The sequence below is a fragment of the Gossypium hirsutum genome, chromosome D11 (genome assembly GCF_007990345.1).
Source record: "Gossypium hirsutum isolate 1008001.06 chromosome D11, Gossypium_hirsutum_v2.1, whole genome shotgun sequence".
Taxonomy (NCBI): Eukaryota; Viridiplantae; Streptophyta; class Magnoliopsida; order Malvales; family Malvaceae; genus Gossypium; species Gossypium hirsutum.
Genome location: NC_053447.1, coordinates 65,630,160 through 65,651,887, shown reverse-complemented (window position 1 = coordinate 65,651,887; position 21,728 = coordinate 65,630,160). Strand labels below are relative to the sequence as shown.

General features: G+C 28.9%; 1 protein-coding gene across 1 annotated transcript in view; it reads left to right on the top strand.

Moving 5' to 3' along the window:
* The window catches only part of LOC107935666 (receptor-like protein 53), a 152,411-nt gene that overhangs the window by 121,781 nt on the left and 8,902 nt on the right, over nucleotides 1-21,728 (top strand). The window contains exons 18-23 of the mRNA XM_041104895.1: nucleotides 5,082-5,153; nucleotides 9,553-9,624; nucleotides 10,244-10,315; nucleotides 12,860-12,931; nucleotides 13,569-13,640; nucleotides 15,876-15,947. Of these exons, the coding sequence (XP_040960829.1) occupies nucleotides 5,082-5,153; nucleotides 9,553-9,624; nucleotides 10,244-10,315; nucleotides 12,860-12,931; nucleotides 13,569-13,640; nucleotides 15,876-15,947 (432 nt within the window). The remainder of the gene's footprint in view (nucleotides 1-5,081; nucleotides 5,154-9,552; nucleotides 9,625-10,243; nucleotides 10,316-12,859; nucleotides 12,932-13,568; nucleotides 13,641-15,875; nucleotides 15,948-21,728) is intronic.

Here is a 21,728-nt window from a genome sequence, read left to right as displayed (position 1 = left end):
CTTATGATGCGCCTTACACCCATATCCAACCTTATGGAAAAACCAAGCTTCCTCCCTCCGTTTATGTTTGGGCTGCTATTTGCAACCTTTGGGGTTATTTTGTCTGCAAAATATTCTAGCATCACCGTTGATCAGTCTGCTCTTCTAGCACTCAAATCTCTTATAACTCATGATCCTCACAATTTCTTGACAACCAATTGGTCTACTTCTACCTCCGTTTGTAGCTGGATTGGTGTCACATGTGGATCTAAACACTATAGAGTCACTGCTCTGAATTTGTCAAGCATGGATCTCACAGGCACCATTTCTTCTCAATTGGGAAATCTATCTTTCCTTGCTTGGCTCGATATTCATCAAAATAGTTTCCTAGGCTCTTTACCCATTGAGTTAACTAATTTGCGTCGGATGAAATATTTGGACTTTGGTAACAATAGCTTCAATGGAGAAATCCCATTATGGTTTGGTTGCTTCAGTAAACTTCAAACATTGTCTCTATACCTTAACAACTTCATTGGTGTTATCCCATCTACTCTAGGCAATTTGTCAAAACTAGAAAGGTTGAGCTTGGGTGGGAATCAAATTACCGGTGGAATTCCAAATAGTTTATTCAAGTGCAAAGAGCTGAAGTTTTTATCATTGTTTAACAACTCCTTGGAGGGAAGTATACCTACAGAAATTGAAAATTTGACTTTGCTCAAGACTTTGGGTCTTGGTATCAACCATTTCAAAGGTAAACAATGCCTGGTTATTGTTTCATTCATTTTTATCTAATTTCCATCAACAGTTGTTTTAAGTAGTGAAGCGGGACTTTAAACAATAACCACTAAGTTCAGTGCTAGCAGAACCAAACTTTTTTTAGGTTGAGAACTGTTGTTTGTTTTCATTGCATTTCATGTGCTTAAATATTGTTAGTTTTCATTTTTGCGCAAAAACTTGTGGAGTTGAGAGACTCATTGATGTCAACTTTCTATATTCCCGAAAAACTGCATTTTATAAAGCTCATTTTGGTATTTTCCCTCCTCCACCAGGTGCTATATATTACTAATTAATTACAATATTTTAACTTCTTACTATAATACTTTTGCTTAAAAACAAGTACACACACAAATATAACATAATTCTAGCACCAAGCTATTTTGACCAGTTTCTTTATATTTTTAGGTAAAATCCCATCAACTATTGGAAACTTGACCACTCTCGAAGTTATTGATCTTGCTTATAATAACTTATCAGGTATAATATCATTTTTTCTTTTTGTTGTTACATTTATGCAATCCCTATATATTATTAATTAGCTTTTGACTTCTCTCCAATCAATTATATATTTAATACTTCGACTATTTTTTTTTTTGTATTTATAGAATATTGAACATTAGTTGTGGGTATGTTAAGGCTGTCCCTGTTTTGGGGTTGTAGCCCAATAATTGTGGCTAATTCTTTCTCAAATGGTCAGGTTCTCTGCCTTAATCCATAGAATCAAAGTATTTGTAGAATTTTGAACATTATATAAGTATTACACTCAACTATTTCCCTCCTCTCTGAATAGCCTTATCCCCTACCTAATTTCACCGTTAATCAAATCAACCTTGTAGCACTAAAATCTCATAGATTACTTTTACTTATAAATTCAAACATCACAACTCTTGATGCATTAGGTATGGATTTCACAAACACCATACCATCTCAACTGGAAATCTTCTTTCCTTGCCAAACTCAACATTTGTAACAATAGTTTCTATGTTTGTTTACCCATTGAGTACACTAGTTTGCATCAGTTAGAATATTTCAACTTTGGCAACAATAATTTCTAAAACTTAAAAGCTTGTATTTGTATAGCAACAACTTCACTGGTGTTATCCCTATCTACCCTAAGCAATTTCTCAAAACTAGAAATGTCAAAACTAGGTAATAATATTATCGTTGTAGGTCATCTACCGTTAGAAATATTTGATAACCTATCTAAACTGCAAGTCTTAAAGTTGAGAGGCGATAAGATTTCGGGTAGAATTCCAAATAGTTTAATCAAGTGCAATGAGTTAACATTTTTATCATTCTATAACAACTCTTTGGGTGCAAGTATCCCTATGGAAATTTGAAATTTTACATTATAATCAAGGGATGTTGCACCTACATCCTTGGAATGAAAATTTTAAAGATACTGAAGAATGATTAAAATTTATTAAATTCAGTTATTCGTCTCCTTATGATTTGCCTTATACCCAAACAAAACCTTATGGTAGAAATTGGCTTCTTCATCTTGGCTTTTCATCCATCATTTTTCTTTGGGTTCACCCTCAATTGTTGTTTGTTCTCAGCTTAAATTAATCAAAGCAATGATTTTCTTTGTGTTAAATGATTTTGAGATTTTGGGCGATATATTAATGGTCACCGTTGTTTGTTTTATATATTTCAAAACTTAGAGATTGGCTTATCAAGAAAGATGATGATGATGAGTATTAGTGAAGAAGGGGATAACAATAAACACAATCTAAAGATAAGTCAAAGAATATAAGTAAGTATTTTGAGAAAACAATCTCAAACTGTTTTCAGCCATAAGTTTAATATAAGAGAAACAGAGTACATGACTTCTCTCTCTAATTACAGAAACAAATAAAGTGCATGGGTTCTATCATCAAGCTATTTTGACAAATTTGATTATATATTTTAGGTGAAAGCCTTTCGGCTATTAACAATTTGACTACTCTCGAGATCATAAATCTTTCTAATAACAACATAACAAGTATAATATCATTTCTTATAACATTTGATATTGTATAACAATGATTCCTATAATAGCTAGGAATTTTTCAAGCTTCATTTGGTTATATTTTCATAATAATTCTTATCCAGGTTCCATACATGTGTAAATCTTATATATCTTTTTACCAATACAAAAATAGTTTCAAAACTAATCATCTCATTATGTCATCTACTGCCTAGATGTTTGATAACATTTCTAAATTGCAATTATTAAGCTCCACAGATAATCAAATTTCAGTAGAATTTCAAATAGCTTATTCAAGTGTAAAGGGTTCAAGTATTAATTATTGCGTAACAACTCTTTGGAGGGAATTATGCCCATAGAAATTGGAAACTTGACTCTGCCCCAATCTTTGTATTCTGGTTACAAAAAGCTCATTATCATGTGAGTTCTTACTAGTTTCTTTACTGTTCAACTCCTTAGTCCCTTTTCACCTAGACTATATCTAGGGTCTGGCGACATTTTTGGATTCCTAGTAGTCTGTATGTACAGATATATGTGTGTCTATATGTGCAGATATGTGTGTGTGTTTGCTGATTCCTTAGCAAAAAATTGTATCAATACGGCTCTTATCACTATTATAAATGTTTGGCTTAAAATGCACATGTGTTTTTGATCATTTGTGGCGAGATAAATAGCATACAGTTTAGGGAAACATATTGTATGCAATACTATCAGTTGTTTGATATTAGCTAATCGCTGCTAACTAATAAAAGTTCCTAAAAATATATATATTTGTTCAGCTTCGATGATGTATCCTATATTTGAGCAAAACTATTAAGCGTGAACTATTTTATTCCTTCTAATTGTCATCATCATTTCAACTATAAATTCAAGTATTATAATTAAAATATTTTTGGGTTGTCATAATTAAAATAGGTAAATCAACCGACACTAATATGCTCAACAAATAAATTAAAGGTTTGCTAGGAAAATATTTACAAATATTTACTGATTTAATTATACATTTCAGGTGAAATTCCTCTTGTTATTGGAAACTTGGCTTCTCTTCAGATGCTTTATCTTTTTAATAACAGATTGATAGGTATAATTTCATGTTTCTTTTATTCTCCTTTTTGTTATTAAATTTATGCAATATTTTTAAATATTTTTTGTTATTCTCCTTTGGAAAACAATGTGTGTGTTTTTTTTAAAAAAATTTATTGAATTAACATCAAGCTTGTAACTAATTTATTTCTATCCGTTTGATTTTTTTTATTAATTTTTGCTCCGCCATAGTCCATAGTATGAGAGAAATAGATATATAAATTATTAATTATATGTTTTTTTCATCTAATTTTCACCTACTCATAAACAATCACTTATTTCAACTATTTTATTAAAACTTCTAATTTCTCCGAAAGTATATAAATAAAAATAACTGTCGTTTTAAAAATACAATTAATTACACATTTAATCCTTTAACTACTTTGAAATTAGACAAATATAAGAATATTCGTATAAGATGCATTATTTTTTCTTAGACTAATTTATTTATTATTAGACAGCTTAAAATTATTAAACTCTTTCAAATAATATATTTCTTAATACAAATATTTAAATGCAAACATGGGTAATATGACATCCCTATGCATGAAACAACTTCTTATATAAGCAAAACCAAATGTCCTGCTTTACTAATATTCTTAAAAATAACAAACCTACTTACCTTAAAACTTCTTTTTATATTGCTCTACATTTTTATTTTTATTTTTCTTTATATACTCACATTTTTTGCTGTAAAATAATTACTCATTTCATAATTTTTACCACTAGAATTTAATTTTGAATTGCCAAAAGTTTAGGTATGTTTAGGAATTTATTGGAATTCCACATCCTAAGTTCATCATCTACCTTATGGCAGAAATTAGCTTATTCGTCACTTTTGATCCATCATTTTTCTTTGCTTCTCATATTTGTTCATCCAAAACTTTATTTGTTCTTGCTTTAATTAACTAAAGTGATGATTTCTTTTTGTTGGACGATTTTTAGATTTTGAGTGACATATTATGGGACCAATGTATCTAATTCTCCTCTACAACTATGAATTTTGTGTTTAGTGTTTTTTTGGATGTTTTAGTTTTTCCTTTTTATGATCTATGCGGTATTTTTTTCTGGCACAAAGATAAATATTTTTTATTGTTAATTTGAGTATTATAATTAAAATATTTTTGGGTTATCATAAGTACTATAAGACTAAACAAAACTTGCATATTTAAAAATAGGTAAATGAAACAGACACTAAAATGCTCAACAAATAAATTAAGGGTTTGCTAGGAAAATATTTACAAATTTTGACTGATTTAATTATATGTTTCAGGTGAAATTCCTCTTGTTATTGGAAACTTGACTTCTCTTCGAGAGCTTTATCTTGGCAATAACAAATTGACAGGTATAATTTCATGTTTCTTTTATTCTCCTTTTTGTTATTAAATTTATGCAATCTTTTAAAGTAAATAAAATAAAAGTTGCCTTAAAAGATTAAAACCTCATTATTATGTCCAAATGTAAGAAGTTATGAAGTAAATTAAGCAATCATTTCATCATAAAAAGGATTATATGAAACAATTACTCCACATTAGCATATGTTACTTCTATTCAAAATTTCATACTTTTAAAAAATTTCAACTTGTTGTAGTATTTCTAGCTCAACATATATATTATATATATAAGCTTGAACTCGAAAATTAATAAAAATGATTGATTGAAATATTTTTTTGAATTAAAAGATGTAATTTTATTAAATATTAGAATATAATATATATAATTAAACTCTACTAAAGTTAATTTAATATTTTCAATATTAGACAGCTTAAAATGATTAAACTCTTTCAAATAATAAATTTCGACTCAAATATTTAACAGTTGATATTATATAACAATGATTTAGAAGGGCAGATTCCTATAATAGCTAGGAATTTTTCAAGCTTCATTTGGTTATATTTTCATAACAATTCTTATTCAGGTTCCTTACATGTGTAAATCTTAAATATATTTTCATCAGTAAAAAATTAGTTTCAAAACTAATCATCTCATTATAGGTCATCTACTATCAACATGTTTGATAACATTTCTAAATTGCAATTATTAAGCTTGACACATAATGAAATTTCTAAATTGCAATTATTAAGCTTGACACATAATTAAATTTTAGTAGAATTTCAAATAGCTTATTCAAGTGTAAAGAGTTGATGTATTTATCATTGCATAACAACTCTTTGGAGGGAATTATGCCTATAGAAATTGGAAACTAGACTATGCCCCAATCTTTGTATTCTTGTTACAACAAGCTCATTATCATGTGAGTTCTTACTAGTTTCTTTACTGTTCAACTCCTCAGTCCCTTTTCACCTAGACTATATCTAGGGTCTAGCGGCATTTTTGGGTTCCTAGTAGTCTGTATGTGCAGATATATGTGTGTGTCTATATGTGCAGATATGTGTGTTTGCTGATTCCTTAGCAAGAAATTGTATCAATACGGCGCTTATCACTATTATAAATGTTTGGCTTAAAATGCACATGTGTTTTTGATAATTTGTGGCTAGAGATAAATAGCATACAGTTTAGGGAAACATATTGTATGCAATAGTATGAGTTGTTTGACATTAGATGATCACTTCTAACTAATAAAAGTTTCTAAATATATATATATATATGTTCGGCTTCGATGATGTATCCTATATTTGAGCAAAACTAATAAGCGTGAACTATTTTATTCCATCTAATTTTCATCATCATTTCAACTATAAATTTGAGTATTATAATTAAATTATTTTTGGGCTGTCATAAGTACTATAAAACTAAACAAAACTTGCATATTTAAAAATAGGTAAATGAAACGACACTAATATGCTCAACAAATAAATTAAGGGTTTGCTAGGAAAATAGTTACAAATATTTTTGTGTTTAGTGCTAAAAAAAATGCCTACAATGCTAAAAAAATAAATTAATGGCTTGCTAGAAAATGGTGATTCTTTGAATTCATGTTGCCAATGTGTGTTAATAGAAAGAAATTGGGAGCAACCGTGAAGAAAATAAATTGAGGATCTCAATCAAACACGTTTCACATTACTTGTCTTTTCATTTCATGATTTGATTGATTTATCAAACAAAGAATAATTGAAAATGGAAAGTAAGGGTAAAAGTTGGGAAGGATAGATGAAAAATAATTCATTGTTTGGCCCAAACGTGAATAATGCAGTCTTAAAACAACATTTCTTGTGGAAAGCTTGTGTGAAATTAATGGTGAAAAAGGAGGCCACTTTACAAATTCATGTTTGAATGGAAGAAAGTGTAAAAGGCAACCCAATATGAGGGAGATTAATAATGGCTCAACGCATGAAAAACACCAATGTAGGTCCATCCAACCAACTGGGACTCATCAATTCATGTGACGAATTTTCAAATTAGAAAAGTATTTAAAGAATATTGAACTAACATTAAAAAGTATTAAACTCGGTTGTTTCTCTCCTTATGATGCGCCTTACACCCATGTCCAACCTTATGGCAAAACCAAGCTTCCTCCCTCCATTTATGTTTGGGCTGCTATTCGTAACCTTTGGGGTTATTTTGTCTGCAAAATATTCTAGCATCACCGTTGATCAATCTGCTCTTCTAGCACTCAAATCTCATATAACTCATGATCCTCACAATTTCTTGACAACCAATTGGTCTACTTCTACCTCTTTTTGTAGCTGGATTGGTGTCACATGTGGATCTAAACACTATAGGGTCACTGCTCTGAATTTGTCAAGCATGGATCTCACAGGCACCATTTCTTCTCAATTGGGAAATCTATCTTTCCTTGCTTGGCTCGATATTCATCAAAATAGTTTCCTAGGCTCTTTACCCATTGAGTTAACTAATTTGCGTCGGATGAAATATTTGGACTTTGGTAACAATAGCTTCAATGGAGAAATCCCATTATGGTTTGGTTGCTTCAGTAAACTTCAAACATTGTCTCTATACCTTAACAACTTCATTGGTGTTATCCCATCTACTCTAGGCAATTTGTCAAAACTAGAAAGGTTGAGCTTGGGTGGGAATCAAATTACCGGTAGAATTCCAAATAGTTTATTCAAGTGCAAAGAGCTGAAGTTTTTAGCATTGTTTAACAACTCCTTGGAGGGAAGTATACCTACAGAAACTGAAAATTTGACTTTGCTCAAGACTTTGGGTCTTGTTATCAACCATTTCAAAGGTAAACAATGCCTGGTTATTGTTTCATTCATTTTTATCTAATTTCCATCAACAGTTGTTTTAAGTAGTGAAGCGGGACTTTAAACAATAACCACTAAGTTCAGTGCTAGCAGAACCAAACTTTTTTTAGGTTGAGAACTGTTGTTTGTTTTCATTGCATTTCATGTGCTTAAATATTGTTAGTTTTTATTTTTGCGCAAAAACTTGTGGAGTTGAGAGACTCATTGATGTCAACTTTCTATATTCCCGAAAAACTGCATTTTATAAAGCTCATTTTGGTATTTTCCCTCCTCCACCAGGTGCTATATATTACTAATTAATTACAATCTTTTAACTTCTTACTATAATACTTTTGGCTTAAAAACAATTAATTACACATTTAATCCTTTAACTACTTTGAAATTAGAAAAATATAAAAATCTTGGTATAAGACATATATTTTTAGATGCTTTACTTTTTCTTTGACTAACTTACTTATATTTTTAGGTGAAATCTCATTAATAATTGGAAACTTGACTACCCTCAAAGCTATTGATCTTTCTAATAACAACTTATCAAGTATAATATTATTGTTTTCTTTTTTTTTTCTTATACTATTATGAGTATAAGAAACAAATTTGAGTTACAAATTGTCAAAAGTTCAACGTGTTTGAGTATTTATTAAAATTTCTCTATATCCTGGGTTACTTCTAAGTTAGCTATCTACATTAAACATAAATTAAAAAAAAAGATAACATAATTCTAGCACCAAGATATTTTGACCTATTTATTTATATTTTTAGGTAAAATCCCATCAACTGTTAGAAACTTGACCACTCTCGAAAAGTTATTGAACTTTCTAATAACAACTTATCAAGTATAATATCATTTTTTTTTCTTTTTGTTGTTACATTTATGCAATCCCTTTTTAGTTGTTATATATTATCAGGTATATATTATTAAAATAGTTACTATAAAACTAAACAAAATTTGCATATTTCAAAATAGGTAAATCAAACAGACACTAATATGCTCAACAAATAAATTAAGGGTTTGCCAGGAAAATATTTACAAATATTTACTGATTTAATTATATGTTTCAGGTGAAATTCCTCTTGTTATTGAAAACTTGACTTCTAAATTATAATTTGGATCTATTTCTTACCCTTTTGGAAACAATGTGTGTGTGTGTTTTTTTTAAATATTGAATTAACATTAAAATTGTAACTAAGCTATTTCTATCCGTTTTATTTTTTTATTAATTTTTGCTCCACCATAATCCATACTATGAGAGAAATAGATATATAAATTATTAATTATATGTTTTTTTTTCATCTAATTTTCACCTACTCATAAACAATCAGTTATTTCAATTATTTTATTAAAACTTCTAATTTCTCTGAAACTAAATTTATTTAGTGATAAGAAAAGAGTTAAATTTTACATTAAATTATTTTAAGATTTGATTTTTAATTTGGACCTACTTCATACCTTTTGAATCACACACTACTTCTAATTAGCTATTTCTTCTACCTTTTAGATTTGCCTTATTAAACTCTTAAAATAATTAATAAAAATAATTATATATTTACTTATTTAATTATATGTTTCAGGTAAAATTCCTCTTGTTATTGGAAACTTGACTTCTCTTCTAGTGCTTTATCTTGGCAATAACACATTGACAGGTATAATTTCATGTTTCTTTTATTCTCTTTTTTGTTATTAAATTTATGCAATATTTTTAAGTAATTAAAAATTAGTATAATCTATTTGAATTTCCAAAAGTTTAGTTATGTTTAGGTATTTATTGGAACTCCACATCCTTAGTTCACCATCTACCTTATGGCCGAAATTAGCTTATTCGTCCCTTTTGATCCATCATTTTTCTTTGCTTCCCATATTTGTTCATCCATAACTTTATTTGTTCTTGCTTTAATTAACTAAAGTGATGATTTCTTTTTGTTGGATGATTTTTAGATTTTGAGTGACATATTATGGGACCAATGTATCTAATTCTCCTCTACAACTATGAATTTTGTGTTTAGTGTTTTTTTGGATGTTTTAGTTTTTCCTTTTTATGATCTATGCGGTGTTTTTTTCTGGCACAAAGATAAATATTTTTTTTGTTAATTTGAGTATTATAATTAAAATATTTTTGGGTTATCATAAGTAATATAAGACTAAACAAAACTTGCATATTTAAAAATAGGTAAATGAAACAGATACTAATATGCTCAACAAATAAATTAAGGGCTTGGTAGGAAAATATTTACAAATTTTGACCGATTTAATTATACATTTCAGGTGAAATTCCTCTTGTTATTGGAAACTTGACATCTCTCCAATCACTTTATCTTAGCTATAACAAATTGACAGGTATAATTTCATGTTTCTTTTATTCTCCTTTTTTTTTATTAAATCTATGCAATTTTTAAGTAAATAAAATAAAAGTTCTTAAAAGATTAAAACCTCATTATTATGTCTAAATGTAAGAAGTTACGAAGTAAATTAAGCAATCATTTCATCATAAAAAGGATTATATGGAACAATTACTCTGCATTAGTATATGTTACTTCTATTCAAATTATCGTACTTTCAAAAAATGTCAACTTTTTTGTACTATTTCTAGCTCGACATATATATTAAATATATAAGCCTGAACTCGAAAACTAATAAAAACGGTTGATTAAAATATCTTTTTGAATTAAAAGATGTAATTTTATTAAATATTAAAATATAATATATATATATATATAATTAAACTCTACTAATCATTCATGTGTATAGCAAATATTATTTATTTCCAATTTTTCTTCCAAATAAAGTTGAAGTTTTGAATATTATTTCATTAAAAAAAGTTTTAAATATTATTGTGTATTATGTGTAAACATTTTGAGTATAAGAAACAAATTTGAGTATTTCTTTATATACTCATATTTTATTTTTATATTACTATAATACTTTTGACTTAAAACAATTAATTACACATTTAATCCTTTAACTACTTTAAAATTAGAAAAATATAAGAATAAGAAAAATATCAATAATTTGAACTCCACATCCTAAGTTCACCATCTACCTTATGGAAGAAATTAGCTTATTCTTCCCTTTTGATCCATCATTTTTCTTTGCTTCCCATATTTGTTCATCCATAACTTTATTTTTTCTTGATTTAATTAACTAAAGTGACATATTCGTATCAAAGGCCATTTTGGCCAAGCAATCGGCAACTTTATTATGTTCTCTAGGAAAATGTTGAATGGCCCATGAACGTACATTTATACATCTGATGAGGGTAGAATTCGAGCTTGAGGGAGAGGAGTCCTGAATGGCTTTAACCACCTCCAAGCTATCAGTTTGTATCAATACACCATCATAGCGCCCTTTGTGAATGAGAGCTAATCCATCAAGAACTACCCATAGTTCAGCATTGAAGGCTGAGCATTTGCCTAGATTTTTGTTGTATCCCATAATCCACTCCCTTTTTCCATTTCTTTTGACTTCCCCCGCTTCAGAATCACCCAAGGCAATTTGGACCGCCCCATCAGTGCAAAGATTGATCCAACTTTCCGACATCTCGACTGCTAACTTTTGTTCTTTTTGTCTAGAAATGTCTTCCCTATGAAAAGAAACAAACTATTTTGCCCAAAATATATAATATCTTAATAATCTCACCTGTGCTCCAAGAGACACCCTAAAATAGAAAAAAGCTTCGATCTTTCCAAATACATCAACTTAACATGAATATAGTATGAGAATAATAATATGAATGAATCACGATGGTTATAAGTATGTGAAAACTTGATTAATTGAATCACTTTAATCCAATTCTATTTAGTTGAGTTTTCACTTTATTTAGTTGAGACTCATTTCTATTGGTTTAATTGATCAATTTCAAATTTGAGTGTCCAAACCAAATAAGTCAAATAAAGCGACATACTAAACTCTTTATATAAGTTACATTAAACCCAATACCTACATCCAGGCAGAAGTTGATTTTCATTTAACCCAAAATCAAATAATCAGCCAATCCAACTCATTTTCAATTAAATGAAATCCAACCCAACTCATTTATTTATATAGAGAGATTACTCTTTTATTTATAAAAATAATATGGTGTAGACATGCAGTCTTGCATTTTTCTGGCTTTCATTTTTTACCGTGTACTGTGGTTGGAGCCCAATATTACTCATATTACTATAAGACTAAACTAAATTTGCATATTTAAAAATAGGTAAATGAAACAGACACTAATATGCTCAACAAATAAATTAAGGGCTTGGTAGGAAAATATTTGCAAATTTTGACCGATTTAATTATACGTTTCAAGTGAAATTCCTCTTGTTATTGGAAACTTAACTTCTCTCCAATCACTTTATCTTAGCTATAACAAATTGACAATATAATTCCATGTTTCTTTTACTCTCCTTTTTTTTAATTAAATTTATGCAATTTTTTAAGTAAATAAAATAAAAGTTACCTTAAAAGATTAAATGTCTAGTGAGAGTAAATAAAATGAGATATGCAAACTTCTAACTAAGCTATTTCTATCCGTTTGATTTTTTTACTAATTTTTGCTCGACCATAGTTCATAGTATGAGAGAAATAGATATATAAATTATTAATTATATGTTTTTTTCATCTAATTTTCACCTAGTCATAAACAATCACTTATTTCAACTATTTTATTAAAACTTCTAATTTCTCTGAAAGTAAATTTATTTGTGATAAGAAAAGAGTTAAATTTTACATTAAATTATTTTAAAATTTGATTTTTAATTTGGACCTACTTTATACCCTTTTGAATCACACACTACTTCTAATTAGCTATTTCTTCTACCTTTTAGATTTGCCTTATTAAACTCTTAAAATAATTAATAAAAATAATTATATATTTACTGATTTAATTATATGTTTCAGGTAAAATTCCTCTTGTTATTGGAAACTTGACTTCTCTCCAATACCTTTCTCTTAGCAATAACAAATTGACAGGTATAATTTCATGTTTCTTTTATTCTCCTTTTTGTTATCAAATTTATGCAATATTTTTAAGTAATTAAAAATTAGTATAATCTATTTGAATTGCCAAAAGTTTAGGTATTTTTAGGTATTTATTGAAACTCCACATCCTAAGTTCACCATCTACCTTATGGCAGAAATTAGCTTATCCGTCCCTTTTGATCCATCACATTTCTTTGCTTCCCATATTTGTTCATCCATAACTTTATTTGTTCTTGATTTAATTAACTAAAGTGATGATTTCTTTTTGTTGGATGAATTTGAGATTTTGAGTGACATATTATGGGACCAATGTATCTAATTCTCCTCTACAACTATGAATTTTGTGTTTAGTGTTTGACATATTCTTTTGGATGTTTTAGTTTTTCCTTTTTATGATCTATGCGGTGTTTTTTTCTGGCACAAAGATAAATATTTTTTTTAATTTTATTGTTAATTTGAGTATTATAATTAAAATATTTTTGGGTTATCATAAGTACTATAAGACTAAACTAAACTTGCATATTTAAAAATAGGTAAATGAAACAAACGTTAATATGCTCAACAAATAAATTAAGGGTTTGGTAGGAAAATATTTGCAAATTTTGACCGATTTAATTATACGTTTCAGGTGAAATTCCTCTTGTTATTGAAAACTTGACTTCTCTCCAATTTCTTCATCTTAGCAATAACAAATTGACAGGTATAATTTCATGTTTCTTTTATTCTCTTTTTTTTTATTAAATTTATGCAATTTTTTAAGTAAATAAAATAAAAGTTACCTTAAAAGATTAAAACCTCATTATTATGTCTAAGTGTAAGAAGTTATGAAGTGAACTAAGCAATCATTTCATCATAAAAAGGATTATATGGAACAATTACTCTACATTAGCATATGTTACTTCTATTCAAATTATCATACTTTTAAAAATGTCAACCTTTTGTAGTATTTCTAACTCGACATATATATTATATATATAAGCCTAAACTCGAAAACTAATAAAATTGATTGATTAAAATATCTTTTTGAAGTTGAAGTTATACACTCAATCAATATATATGTTATATATATAAGCCTGAACTTCAAAACTAATACAGATGATTTGATTAAAATATTTTTGATTTAAAATATGTACTTTTATTAAAAAATTAAAATATAATATATAATTAAACTCTACTAAAGTTTTAGTTTAATATTTTCATTAGACAGCTTAAAATTATTACTCTTTCAACTTCCACAGCCTCACAAAATACAACCATGAAGTAGCTTTGATTTTTTTTCTTTTTGTTGTTACATTTATGCAATCCCTATATATTATTAATTAGCTTTTGACTTCTCTCCAATTAATTATATATTTAATACTTTGACTATTTTAACATAAGAAAAATATAGGAAATATTGGTACAAGTAAAAAGAGAGCAATAATTTGAATTACAAACTATTCAACTTTGATGATGGAAAATCTGAATAATTTGAATATTGAACTTAAAAAGAATCCATATAAAATCTAAAATATATAATTTTTTTAACTTGAAATCATCTAAACGATTTACTGTTTATGTATTAATAAAATAAGTAATATGTGGATTTTTTATATATGAAATTTAATATTTAATAATTTATATATATAAAAAGTGTCTAGTGACAGTAAATAAAATGAGATATGCAAAAATAAATATGTAATTAATGTATTGTTTGCCACTTTGCCTTCACCCTCCTTGCTTGTCTCTTTCTCTTGGAGACTATCACCGTCTTCCTCCCTCCGTTTATGTTTGGGCTGCTATTTGCAACCTTTGGGGTTATTTTGTCTGCAAAATATTCTAGCATCACCGTTGATCAATCTGCTTTTCTAGCACTCAAATCTCATATAACTCATGATCCTTACAATTTCTTGACAACCAATTGGTCTACTTCTACCTCCGTTTGTAGCTGGATTGGTGTCACATGTGGATCTAGACACCATAGAGTCACTGCTCTGAATTTATCAAGCATGGATCTCACAGGCACCATTTCTTCTCAATTGGGAAATCTATCTTTCCTTGCTTGGCTCGACATTCATCAAAATAGTTTCCATGGCTCTTTACCCATTGAGTTAACCAATTTGCGTCGGATGAAGTATTTGGACTTTGGTAACAATAGCTTCAATGGAGAAATCCCATCATGGTTTGGTTGCTTTAGTAAACTTCAAAGATTGTCTCTGTACCTTAACAACTTCATTGGTGTTATCCCATCTACTCTAGGCAATTTGTCAAAACTAGAAAGGTTGGGCTTGAGTTGGAATCAAATATCCGGTAGAATTCCAAATAGTTTATTCAAGTGCAAAGATTTGAAGTTTTTATCATTGTCGAGCAACTCCTTGGAGGGAAGTATACCTACAGAAATTGGAAATTTTAAAAAATGGGCCGGGCTTCGAGTAAAACTTTTTTGGCCCAAGTCTGACCCGAATTATATATTAAATATATATTTTTATTTTTAATAAAATATATATATATATTTTGCAAGTTTTTGATGCTATTTTGGTGTTGTAAAATTTAATATGGGCAGGGCAGGGTCGGGCTCGGCTTAGCAATTTTCTTTTGGGCTGGGCTTGGACAAATTTTTAGGCCCATATTTCGGGCTCGGGAAAACGGGCCTAAAATTTTGACTTAGTCAACCGGCCCGAACCCGACCCAAAATCACCTTTAATGTATCCTATATTTGAAAAAAAATATTAAGCGTGAACTATTTTATTCCATCTAATTTTTATCATCATTTCAACTATCAATTTGAGTATTGTAATTAAAATATTTTTGGGTTGTCATAAGTACTATAAAATTAAACAAAACTTGCATATTTAAAAATAAATAAATCAAATGGACACTAATATGCTCAACAAATAAATTAAGGTTTTGCTAGGAAAATATTTATAATTTTTACTGATTTAATTATATGTTTCAGGTGAAATTCCTCTTGTAATTGGAAACTTGACTTCTCTTCAAATGCTTTCTCTTCAGAGTAACAAATTGACAGGTATAATTTCATTTCTTTTATTCTCCTTTTTGTTATTAAATTTATGCAATCTTTTTAAGTAAATAAAATAAATGAGCAAAAAAATGCACAAATAAAGAATATAAACAATCCAATTTTTAAGTATATGAAAATAAAGAAGTAATAAATAAATAAAATTCATGAAAGGCTGAAATTAAATAAATAAGGGACTGAATCGAAATTTAAGTGAAATTAAAAGTATAAATCATAATAAAATAAATAAATTAAACAATAAAACAGAATAAAGGACTAAAATTAAATGCGTGAAAATGGACAGGGACCAACTAGGAAATTATCCACATACCCCCTAAACGCACCACCGTTCCAACCGTTCCAAGGGACCAAAATAAAAAAATTAAATTAAATGGATAAATACACGGAAGACTATTCTTATAATATATATAATTAAACTCTACTAAAGCTTAATATAATATTTTCATTATTAGACCGCTTAAAATTATGTATTTCTTAATACAAATAAGACTCAAATATTTACAAACTTTTATAAAGAAACTATTTGAATTGCCAAAAGTTTAGGTATTTATTGGAACTCCACATCCTAAGTTCACCCATCTACCTTTTGAATCACACACTACTTTTAATTAGCTATTCCTTTTTACCTTTTAGATTTGCCTTATTGTTTATGTCTTGATTTAGTTGTTGCTAAGCCATAGTTGATATTATTGCATAGGAAACAAATTGGTCTTCTAAGCTTGTAATGTTCTAAGGCTTAGGACGGTATGAGTTCCAAGATAGATATGACTCAAAACGGTTCAAACACTAGAAATAATTAGACACATGACATTTTTTCCTCTCTTCCCCCTTAATGTCCCATCCAAGCTCACTGTCTTTTATCTCCCTTTTTCACCTACCTTATCTCTCGATGTAAGAAGATACAATATAATACTAGCAACTATGATTGACTTAACGAGTTTTGGTGTGCTGATGACTGGGTTTTCTCTCACTTTTGTGACTTTTTGTTTTGTATAATACTAGCAACAATATAATACTAGCAACTTATCCTGACAAAACATTGATGGGGAAATTTTAATTTGGGTGAGCTATTTTGATTGTTACAAGCTGAAAATCTATCAATCGAAAGTTTGACCACACTCACTGCACCAAATTGTTGAGTATTTTCTCTTTGTGTCTACTATGGTCAATCGAAAGTTTGACCACACTCATTGCACCACACTCACTGAAATGACGTCTTAGACAAGCTTCATGTATGTTAACACGTATCTTGTTCTAGACTTAACACATGTTCATGGACCACGTGCTTGACTTAGCACCTCTCCTTGCGATCATATAGAGACGTGTGAACTCAATGTGCGGGCTTGTCTTGTAAGCTAGGCCTACGAGCTCTAGCATACCTACGAATTGGATGTGCGAACTCCAATATGCCCACTTTGTGGGGCCCGACCCAAATTCCTTTAAGTCTACTTGGGTTGTGGGTCAATAACTTGAACCTACTCGAGCTTCAAGTCAGTAATAGTGAATTCCATAATAAGTTTCAATTATAATAGGACACGTGATATAAACTTAAAAATTATATTTTAAATTCTTTCATTTTATTTTTCTTTTACGCCATTCTGCGCAATTCTTATTCACTAATTACATATAGATATTTAAACAATTAGGATTTAATTTTTCACCTTAAATTTAAAATTTTAAAAATTTATTATTCTCAACTTTTTCAGCTTTGCTAACCCAACCAAAATATTTGTCTACAATTTATAATCTACATCTATAATAGATTCAAGATATTCTTGACAATAACAACCGTGAACCCCAATAATAAATTATAAAATATACATAAAAGTACAAAAAATAATAATAAACACTAAAAAAATGAAATATAAGTTAGATATTAAATGGTTATCTCTTTTATAATAAACTATTAAGTATAGTTTGATATTTTTTTTCCTTCTATTTTTATACATTTATGCAATCCCTTTTTACTTTTAAGTTTCTCTGGAAGATAGTAGTAGTTTCCTTCAATAGATTACAACTTAAAGGTTGTTGTGATGCATGTAAAAATGGTTAGAAGTAGTGTAGTAAATTAATCAAGCATGTAATACATCATAAATATAGTTATTTTATAATTTATATTCCAAAGAATCTTCAAACTCCTAATATCTCATTTTCAATTTTATCTCTAAGGTCGAATTCCAACACCACCACCTTTATTGCAATGGTATGCAGTTTCAACTAATAACTTAATTGGAGAAATCCCTTCTTCAGTATGCAATTTGACTTCCCTTAAGGTTATGGCTTTAGATGAGAATAATTTGGAGGGAACAATTCCAAAGTGCATCGGAAACATGAGTTCTTCTCTCACAGCAGTTGATCTAGGGAATAATAATTTTCATGGTCAAATACCAGAAAATTTTGCTAAAGGTTGCATGTTGAGAAGTTTAGGCATCAACAACAATGAATTAGAAGGGTCACTACCAAGATCCTTGGGTAATTGCAAAGGTTTAAATCTTCTCAATGTTGGAAACAACAATTTGAATGACACTTTCCCAAGTTGGTTAGGAAATTTGGATCAGCTGCAAGTTCTTATCTTGAGGTCGAATAGATTTTACGGCCAAATAGAGAGCTTTGATATTACAGTTTCTTTAACTAAATTGCGAATCATTGATCTTTCTCACAATAATTTTAGTGGCTACTTACCTACTCCTTTTTTTGAGCATATGCATGCCATTAGAGATGAGTATGGAAAGAATGTTGAACCAAATTACATGAGAGAAGTAAAGCCCACGAAAGATGCATTTGGTGTATTTTGGGTGGATTATGCTTCTGGTTTATCTGTTACAGCAAAAGGGCTGGAAATAAAGTTTGAATCACTATTATCCATTTGGACGGTTATTGACCTTTCTAGTAACCAATTTAGGGGAGAAATTCCAAAAATACTTGGTGAGCTTCATTTACTTCTTGTCCTAAACCTCTCCCATAACTGTTTAATAGGTCCTATCCCATCATCTTTAGGTAATTTGTCAGAGCTTGAATCATTAGATCTCTCATCAAATAAGCTGGAAGGAAGAATTCCAACAGAGTTAAAAAATCTTGGATTCTTAGAGGTGTTAAACCTTTCTCAAAATAATCTCAAGGGACCCATTCCTCAAGGCAAACAATTTGATACTTTTACTAAAGATTCCTACATGGGAAATTCGGATTTATGTGGTTTTCCATTATCAAAAAACTGTGGTACTGATGAGGAAACTCCAGCGAAATTTGATAGAGATGATGATGGTGATGAATGAATTGGAAATTTCAATATTGATGGGGTATGGATGTGGGTTGGTGCTGGGAATGAGCATGGCATACATTGTATTCACGACTGGAAAACCATGGTGGTTGATTAGGATCGTGGAGCGAGTCCGACAAAGATTTGCAAAAAGGTAGAGAACGTTGATTAGAACAGAAAACTTCATTGCTTGGTGGTATGCAGGCCTTTTTCTGTAGCTGTTTAATAAACATTTTGTGTAGGTGCTTGATTGTATGTTATGTAGTTTGTATTATGTTTTCTTAGGTCCTCTCTCATGGCAATGTTCCCTGATGTGTTTACGGTAGGTGCACTAGTTTGTAAAGACTGTCTTTATGGGAACCTAGCTTTTTAATAAAATTGAAATAAGGAATAGATGGTTAATTTATTCCAAAGAGTTTGTGAAGAATCAAGGGAGGTAAAATAATGCAAATTATATGTTCAATACTTTAGAATTGAATATGGATCATGGTTTTAATTGCACAATACATGCATTCTTTGTTTTAACCTCAATCAGATTTGTGAGGTTGATTTATTACAGGAGATTTGGAATTGAATTTATAAAAAGATATTATAGATATGTAATTCTTTTTGTGAAATTATAGATGTATTTTTATATTTTTTATTGAATTTTTTTTTTTACAAATTATAGATGGTATAAAACTTATTTTATACATTTTCTTTTAATGATAATATTTGATGCATTGTTGGTGCATAAGTTCTATGCACTATCGATGAATAATAGCATAACACATTATCACATTCTATTTGAGTAATTTAATTAGAATGTGTACAAGTTTAGGGTTCAATTTAAAATATGAGTAATAGTTTGAGATGTTTGGTGGAATTAATCCTAATTGCTCCTACCATCTTGGGTAAACTATAGAATTAGTCACCCAACTATGAATTTTTTTAATTTAGTCACTTACATTTATATTATTTCTATTTTGGTCACTCACACTTAAGATTATTTCTATTTTGATCACTCTCCGTTAAATAGTTAACGGAAGTGATGATGTTGCCTTTTCCAACTGGCATAATAATACGTTTATTTCTTAATACTTACACATTCTATCAATTTGATTCTTATTCTAAATAATTCAATAAATTTCACACTCCGTATTTACAAATTCTATCAACAAACACATATAATTAAATATAAAAAATAATTATATTTAAACACATATAACTAAATGCTGACAAATTTATATGTGTGTGTGATTTTGATAAACCCAAAAGCTCAAAACCCCCGCAACTTAGTAAACTTGTGGTTTTTATAGCATTTTCAATAGGAACCCAAATTTTCCCATCACCTAGCAAATAATTAACAAAAAAGGAAAACAAAAAAGCTTCTTGTAAGCCATTTTCAAGTCATCATCTTTTGCATTCTTATTAACTTGAAAAATCGTGTAATAATTTGCACCCATCTCTAAGTATAAAATTTATTATAAAATTTATTTTCATCTAATTTATTTGCAATTCATTTAGAAAAATGTGTAAATTTTCTAGGTTTTCGATTTTTCCAACTTGAATTTAGATTTTTTTTGTAATATTTTAGATTTTTTAGTTACATGTATTTTATAATTTATAATTTCTTTTATATTTTAAAAATTATAATTTCATATAGTTTCTTTTAAATTTTTTTTATTTTTATAAAAAATAGATTATGGCATCCTAAGAGTGTCATGTGTCTATATTTAATATTGTACAAAACCTTGAGGGAATGAAAATTTAGGTACACTTGGGACAAAAAAATCATAAGTACCAACATGGGAGGAGTGTCAGTTTGAGGGCTAAATCCATATTTGAGCCTTATCATTATAATTAAATATAGCAATATAATATTATTTAGATAAATATATATAAATAATTATATTTTGTACGTTTTTATATATATACTTTATATTTAATTATATGTGTTTAGATACCTAAACATGTAAAGGGTGATGGATGGTACAAATTCATATTTACTACAATATTCAGGATTAGCAATTATCCTACTTGATGTTCTTTTGCAGTTGCGAACTTCGGGGTTTCTATGTCAGCTCGTTAACATGTTAAGCTTGGTATTGCTGCCATAGTTTTTGCCTCTGTGCAACCAATGAATGCATATCTCAGACTGGAGAAACCTGCTAATGGGGAGGACGCTTCCAGAAAGAGATTAATTTGGGAGTGTTTCCATGTAATTATCGGCAGAGGTGCCATTGCCGTAGGAATTGCAGCACTTTTCACTGGAATGAAGCATTTAGGAGAAGATATAGAGTAGAAAATGTCCACGATCTAGCTGGGTATTAATAATATGGTTCTTGGTTGCTGCATTGACTTGCAAGAGCGACTCAATACAATTCACAATTCATATATAATTTTTATTAAAATTAAAAGGAAAGTTGATCCTCCAACTAGCAAGATTTTTGTACAACAATAAGATGCAACCAAATACCCACATCCGGCCTCTCCCTTTCACCAAATCAATATCTTAAAAAAAGACGATGCAT